The sequence below is a fragment of the Callorhinus ursinus genome, unplaced genomic scaffold (genome assembly GCF_003265705.2).
Source record: "Callorhinus ursinus isolate GAN/ISIS: 27379988/994484 unplaced genomic scaffold, GSC_fseal_2.0 scaffold13, whole genome shotgun sequence".
NCBI lineage: Eukaryota > Metazoa > Chordata > Mammalia > Carnivora > Otariidae > Callorhinus > Callorhinus ursinus.
In genome coordinates, this window is record NW_027397075.1 from 28064123 (window position 1) to 28084585 (window position 20463).

The window sequence follows — 20463 nt, forward strand, 5'->3', positions numbered from 1 at the left end:
CTTATACCTTGTTTCCTTTTCACCTTAATAAATTGGTTAGAACTCTCAGAATGAAGTTATTTAATACAGAGGGGAGATTTACTTGTTTCTAACTTTAATGGGTATACCTATAGTATTCCCTAAGATAGTATTATACTGTTTTTTATGTTTTATTAGGAATTAAAAAAATAAATTATAGTAAAAATAAAATACCTATTCTCTATCTTTCAAGATAACCATATATTCTCTTTTTATCTACCTATTGATGTGATGGATTATATTAATGGGTTTGTTTTAATTTATTCATAATTTCCTTCCTAAAATATGCCCTACTTGGTTATAGTATACTGTTATCTGACCACACAGTTGCACTCAGATTTCTTAACATTTTCTCTTTTAGTTTATGGCTTTTGTGTCTTGCCTCAAAAGGTACTGCCTGTCCCAAGATTTTAAAAGCTAAAAACTTCTACAAATGGCATAGTAAACAACATAAAAAAATATATTGTCAGTCTAGGAAAATGTATTTATGACAGATATAATAACAAAGGATTATAATCTCTAATATACAATGCAAGAAGAAAAATAAAACTGAGAAAAAAAGAAGACTACAAACAGGAAATTCACAGAATATACACATGTTCATAGGTATTCATGTATATTATTAATCTGAAGAAAAATTAAGAAGATAAATCACATACACTGTTAGTCAGGATGTGGTAAATATTCTCTCTTACATACTGTTGAAGGGACTGTAAATGGACACAACTTTTGGGAGGTTAATTTTTGCACATTTAACCAAAAATTTCACTCTGGACATCCAATAAGTCATAAATTCCACTCTTAAGAAACTCTCCTAAAGAATGAATATGTTCACTACAGCACTGTTAATGAATAGAACAATACTGGAACCAATCTAAATATCCACAATTGAGGATTTAATAAATTAAGGTATCTCTGAACAGAATACTATGCAGTTATTTGGGGTTTTTGAAAGATTTTATTTGTTTATTTGTTTATTTATTTATTGAGAGAGAAAGAGCATGATAGCGGGGTGGGGGGAGCAGAGGGAGAGAGAGAGAGAGAATCTCAAGCAGACTCCCCACTGAGCCTGATGCGAGGCTCAGTCTTACAACCCTGAGATCATGACTCTGAGACGATGTCCAAAATCAAGAGTCAGACACTTAACTGACTGAGCCGCACAGGCACCTCATACTATGCAGCTATTTGAAAAGAAATATCTAAATGTAATGATGTAGAAATATATCCATGATGAATTAAGTGGGAAAAAAAGCAAAGAGAATAACAGATTTTTTACGTGTAAAATTGTAAATATAAATAAGACTTGGAAGACTTGCAACACACTGAAAAAGTGGTTATCACTGGAAGATGAGACTGGATGGGGCATAGAATTAAGTTTTCAATTTTTTCTTTATATGCTTTTTAGAAAAGATAGTAGGCATATGGATTACTTTTTTGCTTTCTCCTCGGTTTTCTGTTTCACATTTTTAGAAATTAAATAATTTGATATCTTTAATTTGTTCGCTTTCATGTAAGATTTACATATATCTATTCCTTTTTTTTAAATTTTTTTGAGTATAGTTGACTTACAATGTTACATTAGTTTCAGGTGTATAACAGTGATTCTCCATCTCTAAGCTCACCACAAGTGTAGCTACTATCTATCACCATACAACACTATTATAATACCATTGAATATATTCCCTATGCTATGCCTTTTATTCCCATGATTTATTCATTCCATAACAGGAACCATGTACCTCCCACTCCCCTTCACCCATTTTGCCCATCCCCCTACTCCCCTGCCCTTCTGGCAACCATCACTTTGTTCTCTGTATTTACAGGTCTGATTTTCCTTTTTGTTTATTCATTTGTTCTGTTTTTTCAGATGCTACATATGAGTGAAACCATATGGTATTTGTCTCTTCTCCATCTGTCTATATGTCTGTTCTTAAGTAAGACCAATCTTGTAGGGTTTGTGCATGTAGGGTGTGTGTGCATGTGTGTGTGCTATCTTTGTCCTATTTTGAGTATCAAAGTTATACTATCCTAAAAAAACATATTGATAGTTTTCCATTTTCTGTGCTATAAAAGTTTGAATAAAATAGTAATCATTTGATTTTTATGAGGCTTCTTAGAATTTAAATGTAAAGTCATCTCTATGGTGCATCTTTTGCAAGGGTCATTCTTGGACCACTTTTTCTACTTTTTCTATAGGTTCTTATTCTGATATTCACATTCACTTCTGTAAATAAATTCAGCTTTCATATCTGTATACTTATTTATCATAGAGAAGTTTCACTTACTCTACTATTCATGTCTTCAATTTGCTTTGCTCGCTGAATTCTCCTCATTTCTAGGACCTGCTCTCTTTTCTTTTGCAACCATGCTTTAAATACGATGTCATTCTCTTTTTTCTTTTCTTTCTCTTCTTCTATTTTACGTTGTTCTTCCTGGTGGAAAGAATATCAAACGACATTCATGAAAGATGAAAAGGATTGTATATGAGTTATCAGAATAAAGAGATATATTTTGAGATCTGAAATCAGCATTCTCTGCTCCTAAAACTTTCCACCTAGAACTTGGGCTTCTCTTAAAAAATAGGGACTCTAATTTGCTTAGGAATAAAATGAAGATGTATCAGATAAATTGTAGGGATAAATTCTACAACTACATAGGTGTACAATACATGCATGCTGTTCAGGAATTCCTTGAATCTCTCCTTCACTTCCTAATTTACTTTTGGAATTAACCCCCTTAAATTGCAGCTATGCAAGAGTGAAAAAAAAAGCCACCATGCTCTAGAAGCACCATTTGCTTCCATAAATGTTTGAAACATTTTTATGTTATTGTTAAATTTGTTAATTGTGATAAATGGCATTGTGGTTATGAAAGAAAATGTTATACTCATTTAGAAATATATATTAAAATGTATAAGTGAGCAATGATGTGCTGCCTAGGACTCACTTTAAAAATACATCAGTCAAGAACCAGAGGAGATGAAGCATATATGCCAAAATCTGAATGACTTTCAAATCTGGGTGATGGGGACATAGGGATTAACTGAACCTTTATATGTGTTTGATTTTTTTATTATCATGTTTAAAAATATTTTTCAACTAGTGTATATTCACAAAATAACATTTTTTGCTGTCAGAAAAATATTTATACAGCTAACTGTAGAACAAAATGAATTTTTATACGAATTATTCAACTAATGTTATAAAAGGGAGTTTCTTGAAGAGAGGTACTTAAATCAGTTGTATAGAGCTATAAAATATTTACTAGGAGCAAAGCAGCATGTCATAGTGGAAATCGTACTAAGTTAAAAAGTAAGGAGATCTGAGTGACAATCACACTGCCATCATACTATATCAATCTGGGCAAACCACCTAACTCAGTATTCTCATCTACAAAATGGAGTGATATTAATGAGCTCTTAAGTCTCTTCCAATACCAAAATTTTATCACTTAAATGAACTGAATTATACAATCCAACTTTCTTCAAATGATGGAATTCACAGTTCTTTCCTTACATTTTTGACAACATAGAAAGTCTTTCTAATTCCTTCTAATTGAACAAAATGCAAGAAGGAATGGAAAAATTCTATCCAATTAACAGCATAGGATGTCTTTTAAAATACCTATATACTGTTAAAGTATATATAATTTTGTGACAGAAATTATCCTGGTGATAATCTCCTTTTAAAAATTTATACACATATGTGAATAAAAAATGAGGATTTCTATAAAAGTACCAATATACTATTTTCTAAGCCCTAAAAAAGCTTATATAAAATGTGAATTTATCAAAGGTTAAATTTTACATTTATTTGTAAGTTTCTTTTCATAAAAAGGACCTTGGACACTGTGAAAAGTGAAATAAAATCGATTCACTTATGTCATGGTATTTTTTTTTTATTTTTTTTTAAAGGATTTTATTTACTTATTTGATGGAGAGAAAGTGCACGCACAAGCAGGGGGAGCGACAGGCAGAGAGAGAGAGAGGGAGAAGCAGGCTCCCCAAGGAGCAGGGAGCCCGATGCGGGACTCGATCCCAGGGCCCTGGGATCATGACCTGAGCCGAAGGCAGTCGCTTAACCAGCTGAGCCACCCAGGCGCCCCCCCGTCATGGTATTTTAAAATGGAGCCAGTGGCCATTAGGATGTGGGCCTTATTGCAAGTCCTCACTGGTTGTAATCACGAAATTTTGAACTGAGCCAAACTACCAATATAACAAGGATTCTACTAGTACCTGCAACCTGCTACAGTAACAGACTGTTTCTTAGTGATAGCCTTAGCAACCAATAACGTGTAGCCAAGATTAGTTTTCTGCTGTCAACACCAAACAAAATTCTTTGTAAATAAAGCATATAAGCATTCCTTTTTGCCTTTAAAAACTCTTGACTTTTTGTCCCCTAGTGGACACAATTTGAGTTACTGTGTGCCCCAAAATGCACCAATTGTTGCTCCCCAAATGGCATTTCCAAGAACTCAAATAAATGCTCTTGTTTTATTTCAGTTCTGCCTCTTTTCTCAGTTGACAATACCTTGTATAAATATAGACAGTGTGGTATGATGATTATCTTTCTGAGGAACATTAAACAGATTACACAGAAGATATCAGCCAAAGTACAGATAATGCAGTTACCAAAGAGAACAATGAAATGATGCCTTAGAATAGAGTATAGCAGCCCAACCCAGCAAATATTTTGTTGGCCATAAACAAGGAAAGCCTTCCCCTAAAACCAACTAAAAAATATTTAAAAGCCTTAGCATTTACACACAGTCTTGAGCAAGTATATAAATAAAAACCATGCCTTGAACAAGTACATAAGCAAAGGCAAATTTATTTCTGAGGATCCTGATATGAGGAAAGTGTATCCCAGCACCACAAGTAAGTGACACCCAGAAAAGAGGATCAAAATAAAAACTATTTATGAGTCACAGCAGTTAAAAGATTACTTAGTTCATTAGTGAAAAGACAATGAAATTATATAAAGCCTCTTATTTAACATTTATAGAAATATACAAATACACTTACACATGTATATGGGTATATAGCCACATTATATAGTTCAGTCATTCTCAAATATTATTTTGAATTGTCACAAAGTTCTGCATTAGCAGATCCCTTTAAGTATTGTTATATACCTAAACCAAGTAACCTGAATCTGCCTGTTATAGTTCAGATAGTAGTGATCAAGTAAGCTAAACTTTCAGTGTGCATTTTTTCAGATTCCTGTCTGAGTGTTCTATAAGTTACACACTCCTACTAACTTTCTCATCTTCTTCTGGTAGTATGGGTTCCTTATTTAAATGCCAGAAATTTCCCTGATAATCCCTACAGATTCCTATACCATTTCTCAATAGATACCAAGAACACAGATTTTGACTCCAATTTTGCTATAAACAGGTTGAGTGATTTTGGTAAAATTAATTAAACTTGTAAACTATAGCTGCCTTATCTGTAAAAGGATCTTTAAGGATTCTTCTAATTGTAAAATTCTATTTACCTGTGATTCTACTAAGGTTTGGCATTTACAGTCATTTTGTGGTTCAGCTTAATACCATTTAGGTATCCAGTAAAAAAAAGAGAATTGGGGCACTGATTTAAGTAATTTAGAGAAAATTCACCAGCATATTTAGTACCTGGAATTTTCATTAATAAAATAGAATTTTATTTAAGTGCTATGAAAAAAGATTCAAAATGAAGTAAGCATTGCTAAGAAAGTCACTCAAAAGAGTTAAAAGGACACTGAGGAAGTAGGACCAACGCAGTTCTCCTGTTCAATTCTCAGAACAAAAGGAACTTCTGACTCTTGTCAATTGCATCCCAAACTCCCTCCTTCTACTTTGGACTGAAATAGAGATAATATAACTATCTATTCGCTAAATAGCCAATTGTGTATTAGGTAGTCAATGTAAACTATCTTTCAGAACAAGTTTTTGTGGTTTTTGTCTTTATAAGCCTGCACTCCCTGCTGACAAGTCAAAACACTTTTCATTTTGGTTGACTCTGTTTCCTGGGTTGCAATCCCTAAGACTCCAAATAAATGCTCTGTTTGTTTCACAGCCTCTTCTTGATCAACATTACTTGGCATAGATGGTAGGATCCAAAGTGCCTAAACTCTGTCCCTAGTGCTGCCACAGATTTGAGTAAGGCACCAAGAGTCCGTTGCAGTCTGACATAGCCTTGGTAGCTTCAAGTCACAATCATAAATCCTCTTGGTCCTGCACCTCCACCTTGGCCAAGGTTCAGGCCTTTATTTGGGTATCCTCTGGTGCTGGCTTCTGTCCTCACGCATTTTTTTTTTAAGATTTTATTTATTTATTTGACAGAGAGATAGAGAGAGAGCACAAGCAGGTAGAGAGGCAGGCAGTGGGAGAGGGAGAAGCAGGCTTCCCGCCAAGCAGGGAGCCCGACGTGGGGCTCGATCCCAGGACCCCGGGACCATGACCTGAGCTGAAGGCAGCCGCTCAACCGACTGAGCCACCCAGGCGCCCCTGTCCTCATGCATTTTTGAGGGGAGGATTCTATCTTCACTCATTTTGAATGGAATATTTGGGTTTCAGGTTCTTGGTAAGTACTCAATTATGGGAAATAATTCTGCTAAGGCGCTTCTAATAATCAGCCCCCTACTGAAACTCCTGCAGTACTTATGTTAAGGAATATAGCCCTTCTTGCTGTGAATTTTTGCCCCATTGGATCAAATTACCCAAGATGATTTAAAACTTCTTTGACCAAAATGGGCACTTTGGATATCCTAAAATTAGTTTACCTGCATGCACAACTGGAAAAGGGTTATAAAGACAATCAAACGGGATGTCTATTTCAGTTGGTACCTGGGAGCTTTTGAACATATTCAGGATTCTAAAAATCTCCTCTTTACAAAATACCATTTCTAAATTAACTGAAGCAAACAATTTTCAAAAGACCCATCCTCTTTGTCTCATCTTGTTCCCTTCCTCTTCCTTCTTTGTCTCTGGGCATGCAACATCCATCCTGCACCAAGGTCCTGCCTTTGGAGACATCTTCCTCTTTCCCTCTGCACCATCTTCACTTCCTCTGTACTCTCCTCCATTTCCTCATTCCAATCTTCTTGTCAGAATTCTGGGGACAGGTCTAAAAGGATCTCACAGCACACAAATAAAAATCCTTAGTAAAAGACTCTGGTCATCTTAGCAGTTAACCTTAACTTAGTCCATCTGCCAGAACACAATTTGGATCCAGCTATTCTTTTGAGTTTTGTACCTGAATCATGGCATGAATTTTAAAATGACACTATGAGGTTTCTGTCTGTCTGTATCTATCTATATGTTACAGTGATATATTTTCTCTCTGATGGCATTGCCAAAGTTAATTTATAAAAGGGCTCTATTTAATTGGCTTAAAGACAATGAAGTGCTTACAAGAATTAAGTATTCCAAAAATTCCCAGAAATACAAAAAACACTAACCCAAATGTTTTTCAAGTTCACATGATCTGAGATAGCCTTTAATAAATAAATGCTAGTTTAGTAGAGAACAAACTGATGGTTACCAGAGAGGAGGTGGATGGGGGGATGGGTTAAATAGGTGATAAGGATTAAGGACTGAACTTGTGACAAGCACTGGATGTTATATGAAAGTGTTAAATCAATATATTGTACACCTGAAACTAATATTATACTATAGGTTAACTAACTGGAATTTGAATAAAAACTTTAGTAAGGGTGCCTGGGTGGTACAGTCAGTTAAGCATTGGGCTCTTGGTTTTGGCTCAGGTCGTGATCTCGGGGTCTGGGATGGAGCCCCACAGTGGGCTCTGTGCTCAGCGTGGGGTCTGCTTGGGGATTCTCTCTCTACCTCTCCTTCTGCCCCTCCCCCATTCTCTCTCTCAAATAAATAAATCTTTAAAAAAAAAAAAAAACTTTAGTAAAAAGGGGAACCTGGGTGGCTCAGTCGGTTGAGTGTCCAACCCTTGAATTTGGCTCAGGTCATGATCTCAAGGTCATGAGATCAAGTCCCAGAGCATGGAGCCTGCTTAAGATTCTCTTTCCCTCTCCCTCTGCCCCTCCCCCTGCTCATGCGTGTGTGCACTCTCTTTCTCCCTCTCAAAACAAAAACTTGAGTAAAAAAATAAAAAATAAAATGCTAGTTTAAGTTTGCTAGTTTAATAAAAACAGGAATGTCTTCAGAGTTATCAGCATTAGACATAATGGAGATATACAACTTTTTCTACCTGAGTTTACTTAATCATAACATCTCAGGCTATCTCTTTCAAAACCTGTCAATAAAAGAAACAATTTAAGATGATGATTAGCTGTTTAATATTCTAATCCAAGTATAATTGCTAAAAGCAAGCAATTTAAATAAATTTAAATGAGATAAAACTTTATGCTAAGTTAAACTAGATAACAGATGTTCACTGCCCATCTAGATCATTTCCAAATAATATACTGAGATATTGATTGCTAAACCTAAGTTTATTTAGTTTTGGCTTTTAAATTTTTTACAGAGAGACCAAAAATATATAATATTTAGGTCTATTTAATAAACAAATTTATGCCAAAAAATAAAAGTACTATGAGGGGGGAATATATTTCTAGAAATTATGAAATGAAACATATATATAAATTGTCCAGTCCACAATTGTTTATTTCTTAGGTTTTACTAGGAATTAAGAATTCTAAGGGTTAAAAATTCTAATTAGTATTTGTGAAAATAAAACTACTAAAATTCAACAAGGAAGAAAAAGACTGTATATGAAAAGCAGGCAGGGAAAGTAGGGTGTGTGGTTTTGGTAAAAGAAGGTATGGGAAATGGAAATGCATTTTGTTGAGGGAAATTAAAGTGATTTTGTCCTAAAGCTGGTTATTTCAGAAAGAGAAAGAATAACAAGACAAACTAAAATAGACACAGAGGTTTATAGGAAAGAAATCTTGGAAAATGAATTTTATGTGTAATCAAGCTGGCCAAGATTAAAATGAATTTATTTAAAGTTCCGTTTCAATATCAAAAGTACACTAGTTCAAAATTTTGGTTTTCTCTGTTAAAAGGACAAAATTTTCTCAAATTGTTGTCCTTTTCTTGATAACAGATTGTACACAAAGTTTCTTTACTTCTAATGTAATCTGCCTAGGAAACAGATTCTGTTTTGTCTTTATCACATCTTTGATTACTTGGGAAAGCTGAATCTTCTCTAATGAGAACAGCTAAGGCTTTTGTAGCTATGTATAATCTTCTGTATTTGTCCCTGAAGATTATTTTGGTTAGATGGATAATTAAGTATTGTTTTATAATTTTCTGTGATCCTATTGGGTTAAGTGTCCAAACCTTTTGATATTTTCTACAAATTCCCCAAAATCAACTTCTAAATGAGGTCTTTTTGATCTGCAACATTCCATAGGACCTATTAGGCTTATTTGATATGTTAAATCACATGGGAAGCATTGTCAAATAATAAATAATACTATACTTTCTTCCTATAACATCTGTATAGGCATACGTTGTTCCAAAAATTATGTGAAATTCCTAGAAATCTGAGTATTTCCTGATATAATGTTATCAGTCACCATTTTAAAATTATATGTCACAAAAATAAGCAACTCCCATTGCAAACTCCACTATCATACTCATCATACTCAGCATCTGTCTTCCAGTATATTAACCTTTTATGAAACCCTCTTGCTGACTCCCCCAAATGTCATTATTGCATACTATCATTCTCTAAGCCCTGCTACTCTGTTACCCTTACCTTCTGATGACAGGGACACCTTCCCTTACCCTCTGGGCCCTTTGAAATATGGCAGTTGGATTTTGTCCAGCTGCCACCATCTCAAGAATGCAACTATGCTTTGTAATGGTTTGTATGTTTTCTCATTGTGTAGAAGTCTTTCCTAGTCATAGCGCTATGGCCTCAGCTCTACAGTAAATATTACTGGAGAAAATAACTCCAAACTGGGGAATACCTTCAGAACTTCACAATGACTGAGGGAGCCATTCCACAGAACAAATATTACAGGCCATTTGCCATATCTGGCCAATATTACAACATTTCAGTACTCTGGCACTGTAGGACAAAGACAAATGGAATAAAGACCCAATTGACAAAACTCATTGAATCTTTCAGTCTGCTTTGGTCTAAAGCCCTTCCCTTGGTATTATTTAACCTAAGATCCACTCCATATGGTAAACACTAATTGTCTCCCTTTGAAATCATTACCAGAACACCTATGAGGATGGACCAAGAGATGTATGAGCTTACCCTACTGAAAGGAAATTTCCTAATCTATTGCAAAGATCTTATCAAGGTCCTTGGAAATAATACCAGCCTCATAGAGCAATCTTTCCCCAGTACACTCATAGGAGACAAAGATCTTCAACATCATAATCTCCCACCTGGAAATTTGTTTACTGGAAATGTCACCTTCACAAGGATGCCCTCCAACCTCACTGGAAAGGACCATCTCAGGTATTGTTAACTAACCCCTGTGCTGCTAAATTTAAAGGCACTGACCCGTAGATTAACATTTCTCTTTAAAAAAAAAAAAAGGTATCTTCACCTGATGGACATCCCCACTGAAGATCTCAAACTAAAAATATCCAGACCCACTCATAATCAACAATCTGGACAAGAAGCACATGGTACCTGAAGTAGACAGACAGCTTTCCTGAGTCATGACCAAGCTTGTATAACCTCACAAAAGACTCCTACTAATGCTTAATGTTCATGAAATATTTGGGATAATTCTTCTTGTAGTAGGCATTTTAGCACTCTTGTTATTCCTACTTGTAGGATTTTGAATACTTGAATTTGATTGTTTTTAAAACATTAAATACCTTCTGATCCTGCATATTACTACCCAAATTAGAGGAACTAAGTGGTAGACAAGTGCCATAATTCAAACAACCCAAGCCATAGTAAATTCTATCTGGTAATCCTTCTGGCTGTTGAGTATGTCTTTCTCAGCCCACTATGGAAGATCAGGAGACTCTTGGTCATCTCATTTATGATTTCACCCTTCTCCCTAATTTCACTATAAACCAGATTGCACCCTCTGATCTCACCTATCTAGTTAAAATAGTTTTGCCTCCCAGAAAAGGAAATCCCCTTTGCTTCACTTCAACCACCCAAAAAGCTAGGGAAAAATATTTCTAATGGTCCAACAATTTATCAAGAGCTACAATCCTCTTATATTTGGCTCTTGCAGAAATGCCAAGGCACAAATAACAAGTGTTCTCCAATAGGCACTTGTAGCTGTAGGACCACCCTTGCAAAAGATTCTTTCAGCTAACAACAAAACACACAGCTACCCTCTTTCTGTCTGTTAAAGTAAAACAGACCCCTGGTTTTCTCCTACCATACCCTCTATACCAAAAAATTAGTCCATAAATAAACAGATCTAAGCAGAGACACTTTGCACTCCTACAGGACATATTTTTGCCTGCATTTACAGGGAAGAATCTTGGGCATTTGACTACCTAGATAGCTGGAGAATGGCAGGACAGTGCCTCCTGGGATGTCTAACTTCCCCTTTTTCTGTCCTTAAATTGATTACTAAAGGAGACCATATAGGAACTAAGCATAGAACTAAAAGAAGTCTCTCCACTAAAAGAACTGAAAGATGATGATCATCCAGACCCATCCAGACCCCTCTGAATATAAAGATAATAGTTGTGGGCATTCTCAAGGCTGTGGTCTCCCAAAAGAGATAAACCTTAGGGAAGGGGCCCAATTTGGGAGGATCTTCAGTTGCTGGTTTGGAACAGGTACTGCTTAGAATGAGTACATGATCAGAAATCTTTCTTGGACCATCAGCAGAATTGCCAGGTCCACTCCCTAGCCATTAGAGCCAGGGGAAGTCTCTGGATACTTTATCTCATGTTGTCCTCCATAATAGCATAGCATTAGGTTATTCACCTGTGACCCTAGGTGGAGTCTGTGCCATCACTAATACTTCTTGCTGTACATGGATAAGTACTTCCCATCAGGTAGAATTGGAAACTGCTAAGATTTTCAAGCTTGCTAAATCTCTAATCCCATCCTCTAAAATCTTTGGTTAGATTTCAGCTTCTCAGGTATTTTTAGCTGGCTCCTGACCAGAATTGGGACCATTTTAAGATATGGGCTACAAATTATCTTACTTATCGTTGTTTTAATTTCTTCCATATTCATTATTATCACACTGTTAATGCTTTTCATGGCCAATGTTTCAAATCCTGTCAGAACTCAGATAATGTTTGTTCAAAGACTCAAAACCATTCATCAGGTCTACCCTTTGAGTGAAAAGAAAAGAGAACCTAATTGAATTCTAAATCTTATTTCCTCAAACCTCCATGTTACTCAAATGTAGTTGTAAGACTTTCATCTAGCATGCTTATTGAAATATCAAGCATCAACCACTATGAGACTCCGCCCTCCGGGAGACATGATGGGGCCAGAGCAAGTTGCCAGTTGCCAACCACTCTGACAATGAAATGAGATTGCATGATCATAAAAATTTGTCATTGGTGCTTTCTTACTAGAAAGATCTTGATGAGGAGGGGGAAATTTGAAAGAAGATTCAAAATGAAGTAAGCATTGCTAAGAGAGCCACTCAAAACAGAGTTGAAAGAACACTGAGGAAGTAGGGCCTATGCATGTCTCCTATTTCAAGTCTCCTGTTTCAATTCTCAGCCTACCATGAACTTTTGACTTTTGTCTGCTGTAGCTTGTCATTTGCAATCCCCACCCACCCACCACCTGGTACTTTGGACTGAAATAATGTAACACCTGTTAGCTACATAGCCAATGTGTATTAGTCAGTTTAAACTCTGCCATCACCAATCATAATTCTTTCAAAACAAGTTGTGTAACCTTGTGGGTTTTGCCTTTATAGGCCTGCACTCCCTGCTCACTATTCAGAGCACACTTTTGATTGAGGTTGACACTGTGTCTCCTGGATTGCAGTCTTACCTAAAAGCTCAAATTAACACTTTGGTTACTTCACAGCCTTTTCTTGATCAACAGAAAAAAACCTTCATCATCATCATCAATCATCATCATCTGGGATTCCATATGGCACTTTGGAAATACTTTGTTAAGGTTATTAGGCTCTATTCTTAATCTAAAACTAAAATCCCTGAAATCAAGGAATTGTGGGTTTGGAAGATATGTGAAAACACATACACATGTAAATCAGAGAATTATAATTCAAATCTACCCATTGCCGCCCAAATCCGAACAAATTTGTGCCTTCATTTTTCCACCTGACATCTGATTTTCACCTTATCACACCAAGGCTACTTTCAGCAGTCACTTCTCTGAGCCTCATCTTTAAAATGAAAGGACCAGATGATGTCCTCACTGAGATCTCTACCTCTAACACAAGTCATTCGTTACGATGTTCTGTGAGCCTTACAAGAAAGGACCAAGATAATCATGGTGTTTATCCCATAAATATGCATTCTTCATATTTAACCACTTAATCTAACAATAGAAAAACAAAACAAGCAAACAAATATATCCAATAGTTTGAGGAACCATTCTAATTTCTACTGCATTTATAAAACATGCAAATATATTCTGCTTTTAATATGATGCACCCTTATGTTCTCACCTCTCTCTTTAGCTTTTCTCTCTTTTGTTCTAGCCGTTTTTGCAGTTCTTTTTGTCGAGGGGAAAGACAATATGTTGAGGTCACTGGAGATATATTTGCAGACTGTGTCCTGTGATTAGCTTTTCCATTCCCCTTACTTCGATCTGAGTTGACAGCAGAGCTTGGACGAGTCTTGGGGTTGGGGGGCGGCTGAGGGATATAAGCCAGTGGCTCTTCTGTTGATGAGTAAGCAATAGCATGAATCTTTGCTATAGGCTCTTCTTTCTTAGCCCCATTGATATTTGAGTTGGAAGATCTGGGTGACAACTGGTGAGGTTCATTTTCTGTACTATTAGCATTAATGGGGGGCAAAAACCCCTGACTCTCAATGTCTTGTAAATTTAGAAGTTCAAACTTTCCATCTTTCTCTACTAGTATTTTCCTATCCTTGTTTTCTTCACAATTTCCGTCAGTTAGTGACAGGAGCACATTTTCTTGTCCAAATTCATTGGAAATACATAACTGTGACAATTTTCCTGACATACTACTTTCATTTTCAAAATAATTTCTGTGAGTATCAGTGTCTTCCAGTGGAGGAACTTCCAGATCAACTAATTTATCTTTGAACTTAAGTTTTCGCTCCCTTTTATCATTCACAGGTTCTTGATTCTGTAGAATCTTGTTGGCTTGTATAATTTTCTCCATAATATATCTCCTTACTTCCTCATCCTCTTCCTCTTCCAGGTCTCTCTGGCTTTCCACTTTGGATTCCTGGAAAGAGTTTTCACTGTCTGAATCTGATATGGGATCCAAAGGTTGAATACTTGGTACAGAAATGAAGTCATTTCTTCTTGGTGAAAGCTCATCCTTCGAAGATTTGTCAGGATCAGAATGTTGTTTGGTGTGTTCTACTTCTGTTTCATTGTCTTTTAATTCTTGGTTAATATTCTCTTCATTCCCACAAGCCACCTAAAAAAAATATGAAGTTTTCTTGAGTAAAAATTAAGACTCTTTGTCCATTTACATGTAGATAATCCAAAATGAATTTCATATTCATACAATATATTTTATGAATGGGAAAATGTACATGTTTTCTATTTTATACTTTGCTCTTAATATTCTAATTCACATTTATGAGCACCCCAAGGGAAATACATGTGACATCAGCACTTTGGGAAAAATTTAACCCTAAATCTGAATTTGATGTTGCTAAGTGCTATATTAATATTTTATAAATGTTCATGCTAATGAATGAAAGGCTAACTACAAATAAGACATTATTATTTCAACATTCTTCCTCTATAAAGTTTTCCTCCCTTTAAATTTTCAGAAGAAAAATATTTTTAATGTTTTCTCCTTATAATATTTGCATTCTTCAAAAAAGTATATTTCTCTCCAGAGTCATTACAACATCAGTCTTTGGTCAAGTTCTAACCATTTTGAGGTTCTTATAATCTTTTCAGATTATTATTGCTGCTACTTTCTGCAGGATCTATATCCAAATTCCAGGCTAATTTTCATCTCTGGATGACATTTTCCTTCCTCAACTATCCTCAGAGGCCCCAATAATCTATGCCAAACACCATCATATAACTTGGTTTTACATTAAAAAAAGCATAATTCCTTTCTCTCTCTCTCTCCCTCTCAAATAAATATCTTTTAAAAAAAAGTGTAATTCCACATGAACAGTATTCCACATAGACCAATGAACAATTCCACATAGACCAATATTATCACATCACAAAACCCTATGCTACATCTGCTGTTTCTAATTAAAGGCTTCCTACCTAACATCTCTCCCCCATACAAACATACTCACCAACCAAACAAACCCTTCACCTTGCAATATTTTTTTCTTTTTCTCAGACAACTCTCTTCCTCCTAAAACAATTCTATGGGAGGTACTACTTGTTGCTCTCTTCAACCCCTTAAAATTCTCTTCCTCTTTTACTTGCTCAAAGGTCATCTTTTCTGATAGCCACCTCTTCCTAACCTGCACAGCATTGCTAGATGTCTGATGAGCAAATAAACCTGGCCCATTAAAATCTCTAACAAATAAGTAAGATTAAACTAAGATTTCAGCTTCGAAATTGGTTTTTTTTAAGCCATATTTGACTCCGTGGTTCATTCTGACAGTATCTGTTTCCTAATTATTCTTTGACTTTCACTTTTTAAAACCCACTGCAAAAGAAGTCGAAAAAATAAAAAATAAAAAGCCCTCTGCAATAAAACTACCACTTCTTACAAGGAAATTTTCCCCCAGCCCTCACCCTATCTCTTTCTCTGTCATCCGATTTTCCTGCCAGGCTCCAAGGAAGACATGCTTATAATCATCCACTGGAATGGGTAAAATTGATGAGAGCACTCTGTTTTGACCACTGCTTTATCCCCAGCACCCAGAACAGCCTCTGATACATGGCAGGTGATTATAATATTTTCTAAATGAATTGAGAAATGAGAAAATGAATCATGATCATCACTTCTCTAATTCTAGCACTCTGTGCTCTGGACCTCACACCCCTTCAGGAACGAGACTTTGGTTCAACCTTACCACTGGGTACCTCTGCCTGTATTCATCCTGATTATTTTTCTGTTAAAGATGCATAAAACTCCCATTTAAAGGCCATCTTAGAAAAATCTTGACTTTTTACTCTGTTGCCTTTTTCACATACAATCCCATTTGTCCTCTCCATTACATAAGAAAGCAAAATGTAACTAAGAGAAACTTGTGATGTAAGACTTGCTGCCTTCTTTCTCTTATACTCGTTTCCTTAACCTTCTTCAATCTGACTTCCGGTGTAATTACTGAGCTCTTAGTCCTTCTAAAGTCACCTATTCTTACATGAATCTTACATCTTTTCTTCATTACTTTCCTATATATTGACTCTAACTTCAAACATATATACATAAGCATATATACACATATTTATATACACACACATATATGTGCACACAACTTATGTATAGATACACATACACACCATATACATGTATATAAATAAATATAAAGAGAGAAAAAAACTGTGATCTAGGAATTGGTTCATTTTCCTGGATTTCCGTTCTTTGTGTCTGATAAACAGTATACGATCATATTTAATGGATCCACTTTTTCCTAATCTGCACAGCATTGCTAGGTGTCTGATAAGCAAATCTAGCAATCCACTTTTTCATAAAGGTAGTCCTATGACTGTTTTGACTCTACATTCTTCTCTATATTCATTCCCCTGAAGAGCTAATTCAGTCTTAAGGTTTCAAATATTAGCTAAAAGACCATGTTTTTTGAGAATTTGCTTTATTTTCATTTATATTAAAAGTATAACTCCATTACATTAAAAGTATAACCACCCTTTCATTTATATTAAAAGTAAAACCCCATTTTACCCAAGTTTATATAAGTAGAAATTAACTGTACTTGTTTTTATTTTTGGTACAATAAATCATATTTATTTATATTATATAAATTATAAGTTTTAATTATAATTTAAATTTTATTAAGTGCTAACTTAATCCCTGTTCTCTCACTAATTACCCTCACCTTAGGACACAACATATAAACTCTTTATGCCTCAATTTTCTCATCTCTAAGGTGGAAATAATGATACTTGTTCTATTTTTATCAAAGGAATTTTGTGAGGTTTAGATGACATTATATATGCAAAACTCTTCAAGAATTACAAAGCACTTTGTTAATGATATTATTATGAATGCTGTTGGCAATTTATATATACCTCTATTATGCTGGCACCACTTTTTTCTTTTTCATTAATTAACCATTCCAGGTCCTTTTCAAAGTCATCTTCATATTCTCCACTTTCTTTTGAGTCCATATCTTTATTTTCATCCATTTTCCGTTTGTTAAAGAATAATGCTAGAAGATTTAAAAAGATAAGGTATATGTTATGTCACCTTTAGGGGGAGTAAGGAGTATGGAGATTAATATGATAAGCTAATCAACACACAGAAACATAAAACATGGAATGTTCAGAATAAACATATATCTGTATACCCTAAAAGAGAGACCAACAATGGCCAGACATTTTCTAGATGTGCAGCTCCTAAACACCATCTCCACCCCCCCATTCCTGGAACCCTCATTTACAAGGAGACTAAAAAAAGGTGGATAAGAAGACTATCTGAGGCTTAGAGCAGGATTTTCCACATCCCCTGCCATCACTGAAACGCCTTGCCCAGATCAGAGCAGATGACTCAGCTTGTAAGTCACACTCATTCACATGTTTTTATGCTCCAATAAAAACAAATACAGGTAACCTCTGCTCTCTGAAAGTAGAGCATTCCTATGAAATCTTTTAAAAGCTAAAATGGCATAAAGCAAAGAAGCAATTACTGCTTCATAAAAGCAAAAATCCTCTTCAGATTTCTTTCAGTGAGCAAAAACAGGTACTGATGTGGGTCTTTTGTAAAAGAGAAGTAAACTTTCAAATAATGGAGGAAACCTGAATATCAATTCCCATCCTCAGTTTTTTAATCCTTCTAGTAGTTTATATGGCATAATTATAATTTGTGATCTGAGAGCTTTTCAACTAAGTTGATTCTCAACAATTGTAAATGCTAGTTTCCATAAAAGTCAACTGTTTTCAACTCTAAATGAGATATATTTTTCACCAAAAAAAAAAAAAAAAACAAAATGTGATGCCTAAAACTATCTGGAAACAGTGACAAATAAACAGGGATGTCAGATGAAAGTTAATAAGTGTTTGTGAAAATGATGTATAAATTCAGTCATTTTTAAGAGAACAATTCTAAAGTTATCTACAAGTTGAGGTCAGTTCCTAGCTCTGAGAATTGTTCTGCATATAATTTTTCAAACAAAAGAAGCAAATAAATCTGTACCTATAATGTGTATATGTGGGTGAGCATACCATATATGTGTGTGTGTGTGTGTATATATATATATATTTCAGTTTTGACAAACATTTGTTAAACACCTATAATATTCCTATATACATTCCCATAAAGATTATAAAATAGACCTATGCCCTTGAGGTATTTCCTGTATGGTACAGAATAAACAAAACCCATAAATTTAAAATGTAGATAAAAACAAGTTTAAATGCATGTAAATGGAATAAAGATATATATATAGAGAGAGAGAGAGAACATTGGGAGGAAGAATAAAAAAGCAATTAACTCAGTCTAAAGTAGGAAATACCAAGGAAAGCTGAGATGGGCTTTGAATACTGAGTACAAGAGTTTATTAGTTATTTTAGACAAAGAGAACAACATGAGAAAGAGCAAAACAAACATGGAAGTGCATGGAATTGTCCAGAGAGGCCTGAACATAATGTGTTCCTGAGGAAGAATCTTGAAGGAGTGATAAGAGGTCAATCTGATGTCAGATTATCTGTTCAAAAAAAAGGTTGAGGGAAAATTGTTTATGTGGATCCAATTGTCAAAAAGCAGCTAAAGGTAGAAATATATAGCAATAATCTGCACATTTTCCACCATTAACTTAAACAAAAACAAACCAGCAATGCTTTCTAAATGTATGTAGTTTTTTAGATTCAGTCTCAAAAGAGCTATAGAAATCTCATCTTCAGGGTCTCAAACACCTGGGACCCTGTTTGTATACCTGTTTCTATACCTAGGAGCCTTCTCTTGCTCCTACACCAAGAATAAGTTACCTAAAACCCTTTTTGGAGGCAGAAAGTACAGATGTCAAGAACGCATTATTTAGGATAGAAAATGAGAGATATTTTGTCTGAATTAATAAATTATCCACAAACTTTGTTTTGGCCATTGGCTTCACTGTACTATCAGCAAACCTTTGGCTAGACTACCTAAACTGGTGCCAATTTTGCTGAAGGGAGATATGCATTATTTTCCTTCCATTGTTCACCATCAATAATAGTGAAAGCATGTGGGAGAACATCTTTCCACTAGCTGCACAAGCACTAGCTAAGTAAAGAGATGAGGCTTTTCAATACTGTGTATGAAAAACATTGTAACAGGTTTTAGTGAACAGAAGGTTCAAATGAGTTAAAAGAATGATGAGGACACCCAAAATGTAAATAAACTCCAAGCTAAGACTATGTGTGAGACATACAGAAAGTGGGAAGCACTGTATCCAGTTTCCTGTGCTACAATTTAAAGGTCAAAAGACAAGCTTGAACACATTCAGAGGCTAGCAAACCAGGAGAATGGGGGATAAAAGAGAAAGAAGGGAAGAAGGGAGGCTATGAGAGTAAAATACCTTAGAACCATACTCTGCAGAATACCTGAAAACCCTGGGAATATTATCCTAAAGAAGAGAAGATAACTGCTTTAAATTATTTTTTTTAAGATTTCATTTATTTGAGAGAGAGAGAGAGAAATAGAGAGAGCGGAGAGGGAGAGGGAAGAAGCAGATTCCCCACTGAGCAGGGAGCCCAATGTGGGGCTCCATCCCAGGACCCTGAGATCAGGACCCAAGCCAAAGGCAGAGTAACAGACTGAGCCACCCAGGCGCCCTGCTTTACATTATTTAAATGGCTGCTAGGTAAAGGAGGATACCTTCAAATAGCAAAACTACTGTTAAAGGCTGGAAACTCAGGGACAAATTTTGGCAATTTAAAACAGAATTTACAGGGGCGCCCGGGTGGCTCAGTCGGTTAAGCATCTGCCTTCAGCTCAGGTCATGATCTCAAGATCCTGGGATCCAGCCCTGCTACAGGCTCCCTGCTCAGCAGGGAGTCTGCTTCTCCCTCCCTCCCCATGCTCATGCTTTCTCTCTTTTTCTCTCTCTCAAATAAATAAATAAAATATTTTTAAAAAATAATAAAATGGGGCACCTGGGTGGCTCAGTTGGTTGGGAGTCTGCCTTTGGCTCAGGTCATGATCCTGGAGTCCCAGGATCAAGCCCCACATCAGGCTCCCTGTTCAGCGGGGAGTCTGCCTCTCCCTCCGC

General features: G+C 35.6%; 1 protein-coding gene across 9 annotated transcripts in view; it reads right to left on the minus strand.

Moving 5' to 3' along the window:
- CCDC181 (coiled-coil domain containing 181) overlaps window positions 1-20463 on the minus strand; it is a 68107-nt gene that overhangs the window by 11702 nt on the left and 35942 nt on the right. For all 9 annotated transcript variants that reach the window (XR_012380526.1, XM_073899970.1, XM_025877793.2 and 6 more), the window contains exons 2-4: window positions 17288-17427; window positions 13581-14528; window positions 2304-2450 (exon numbers count right to left, since the gene is read on the minus strand). Coding sequence is in view for 8 of the 9 variants with exons in the window: in XM_073899970.1 (XP_073756071.1) it covers window positions 2304-2450; window positions 13581-14528; window positions 17288-17427 (1235 nt within the window). In the remaining variant the exon portion in view is untranslated. The remainder of the gene's footprint in view (window positions 1-2303; window positions 2451-13580; window positions 14529-17287; window positions 17428-20463) is intronic.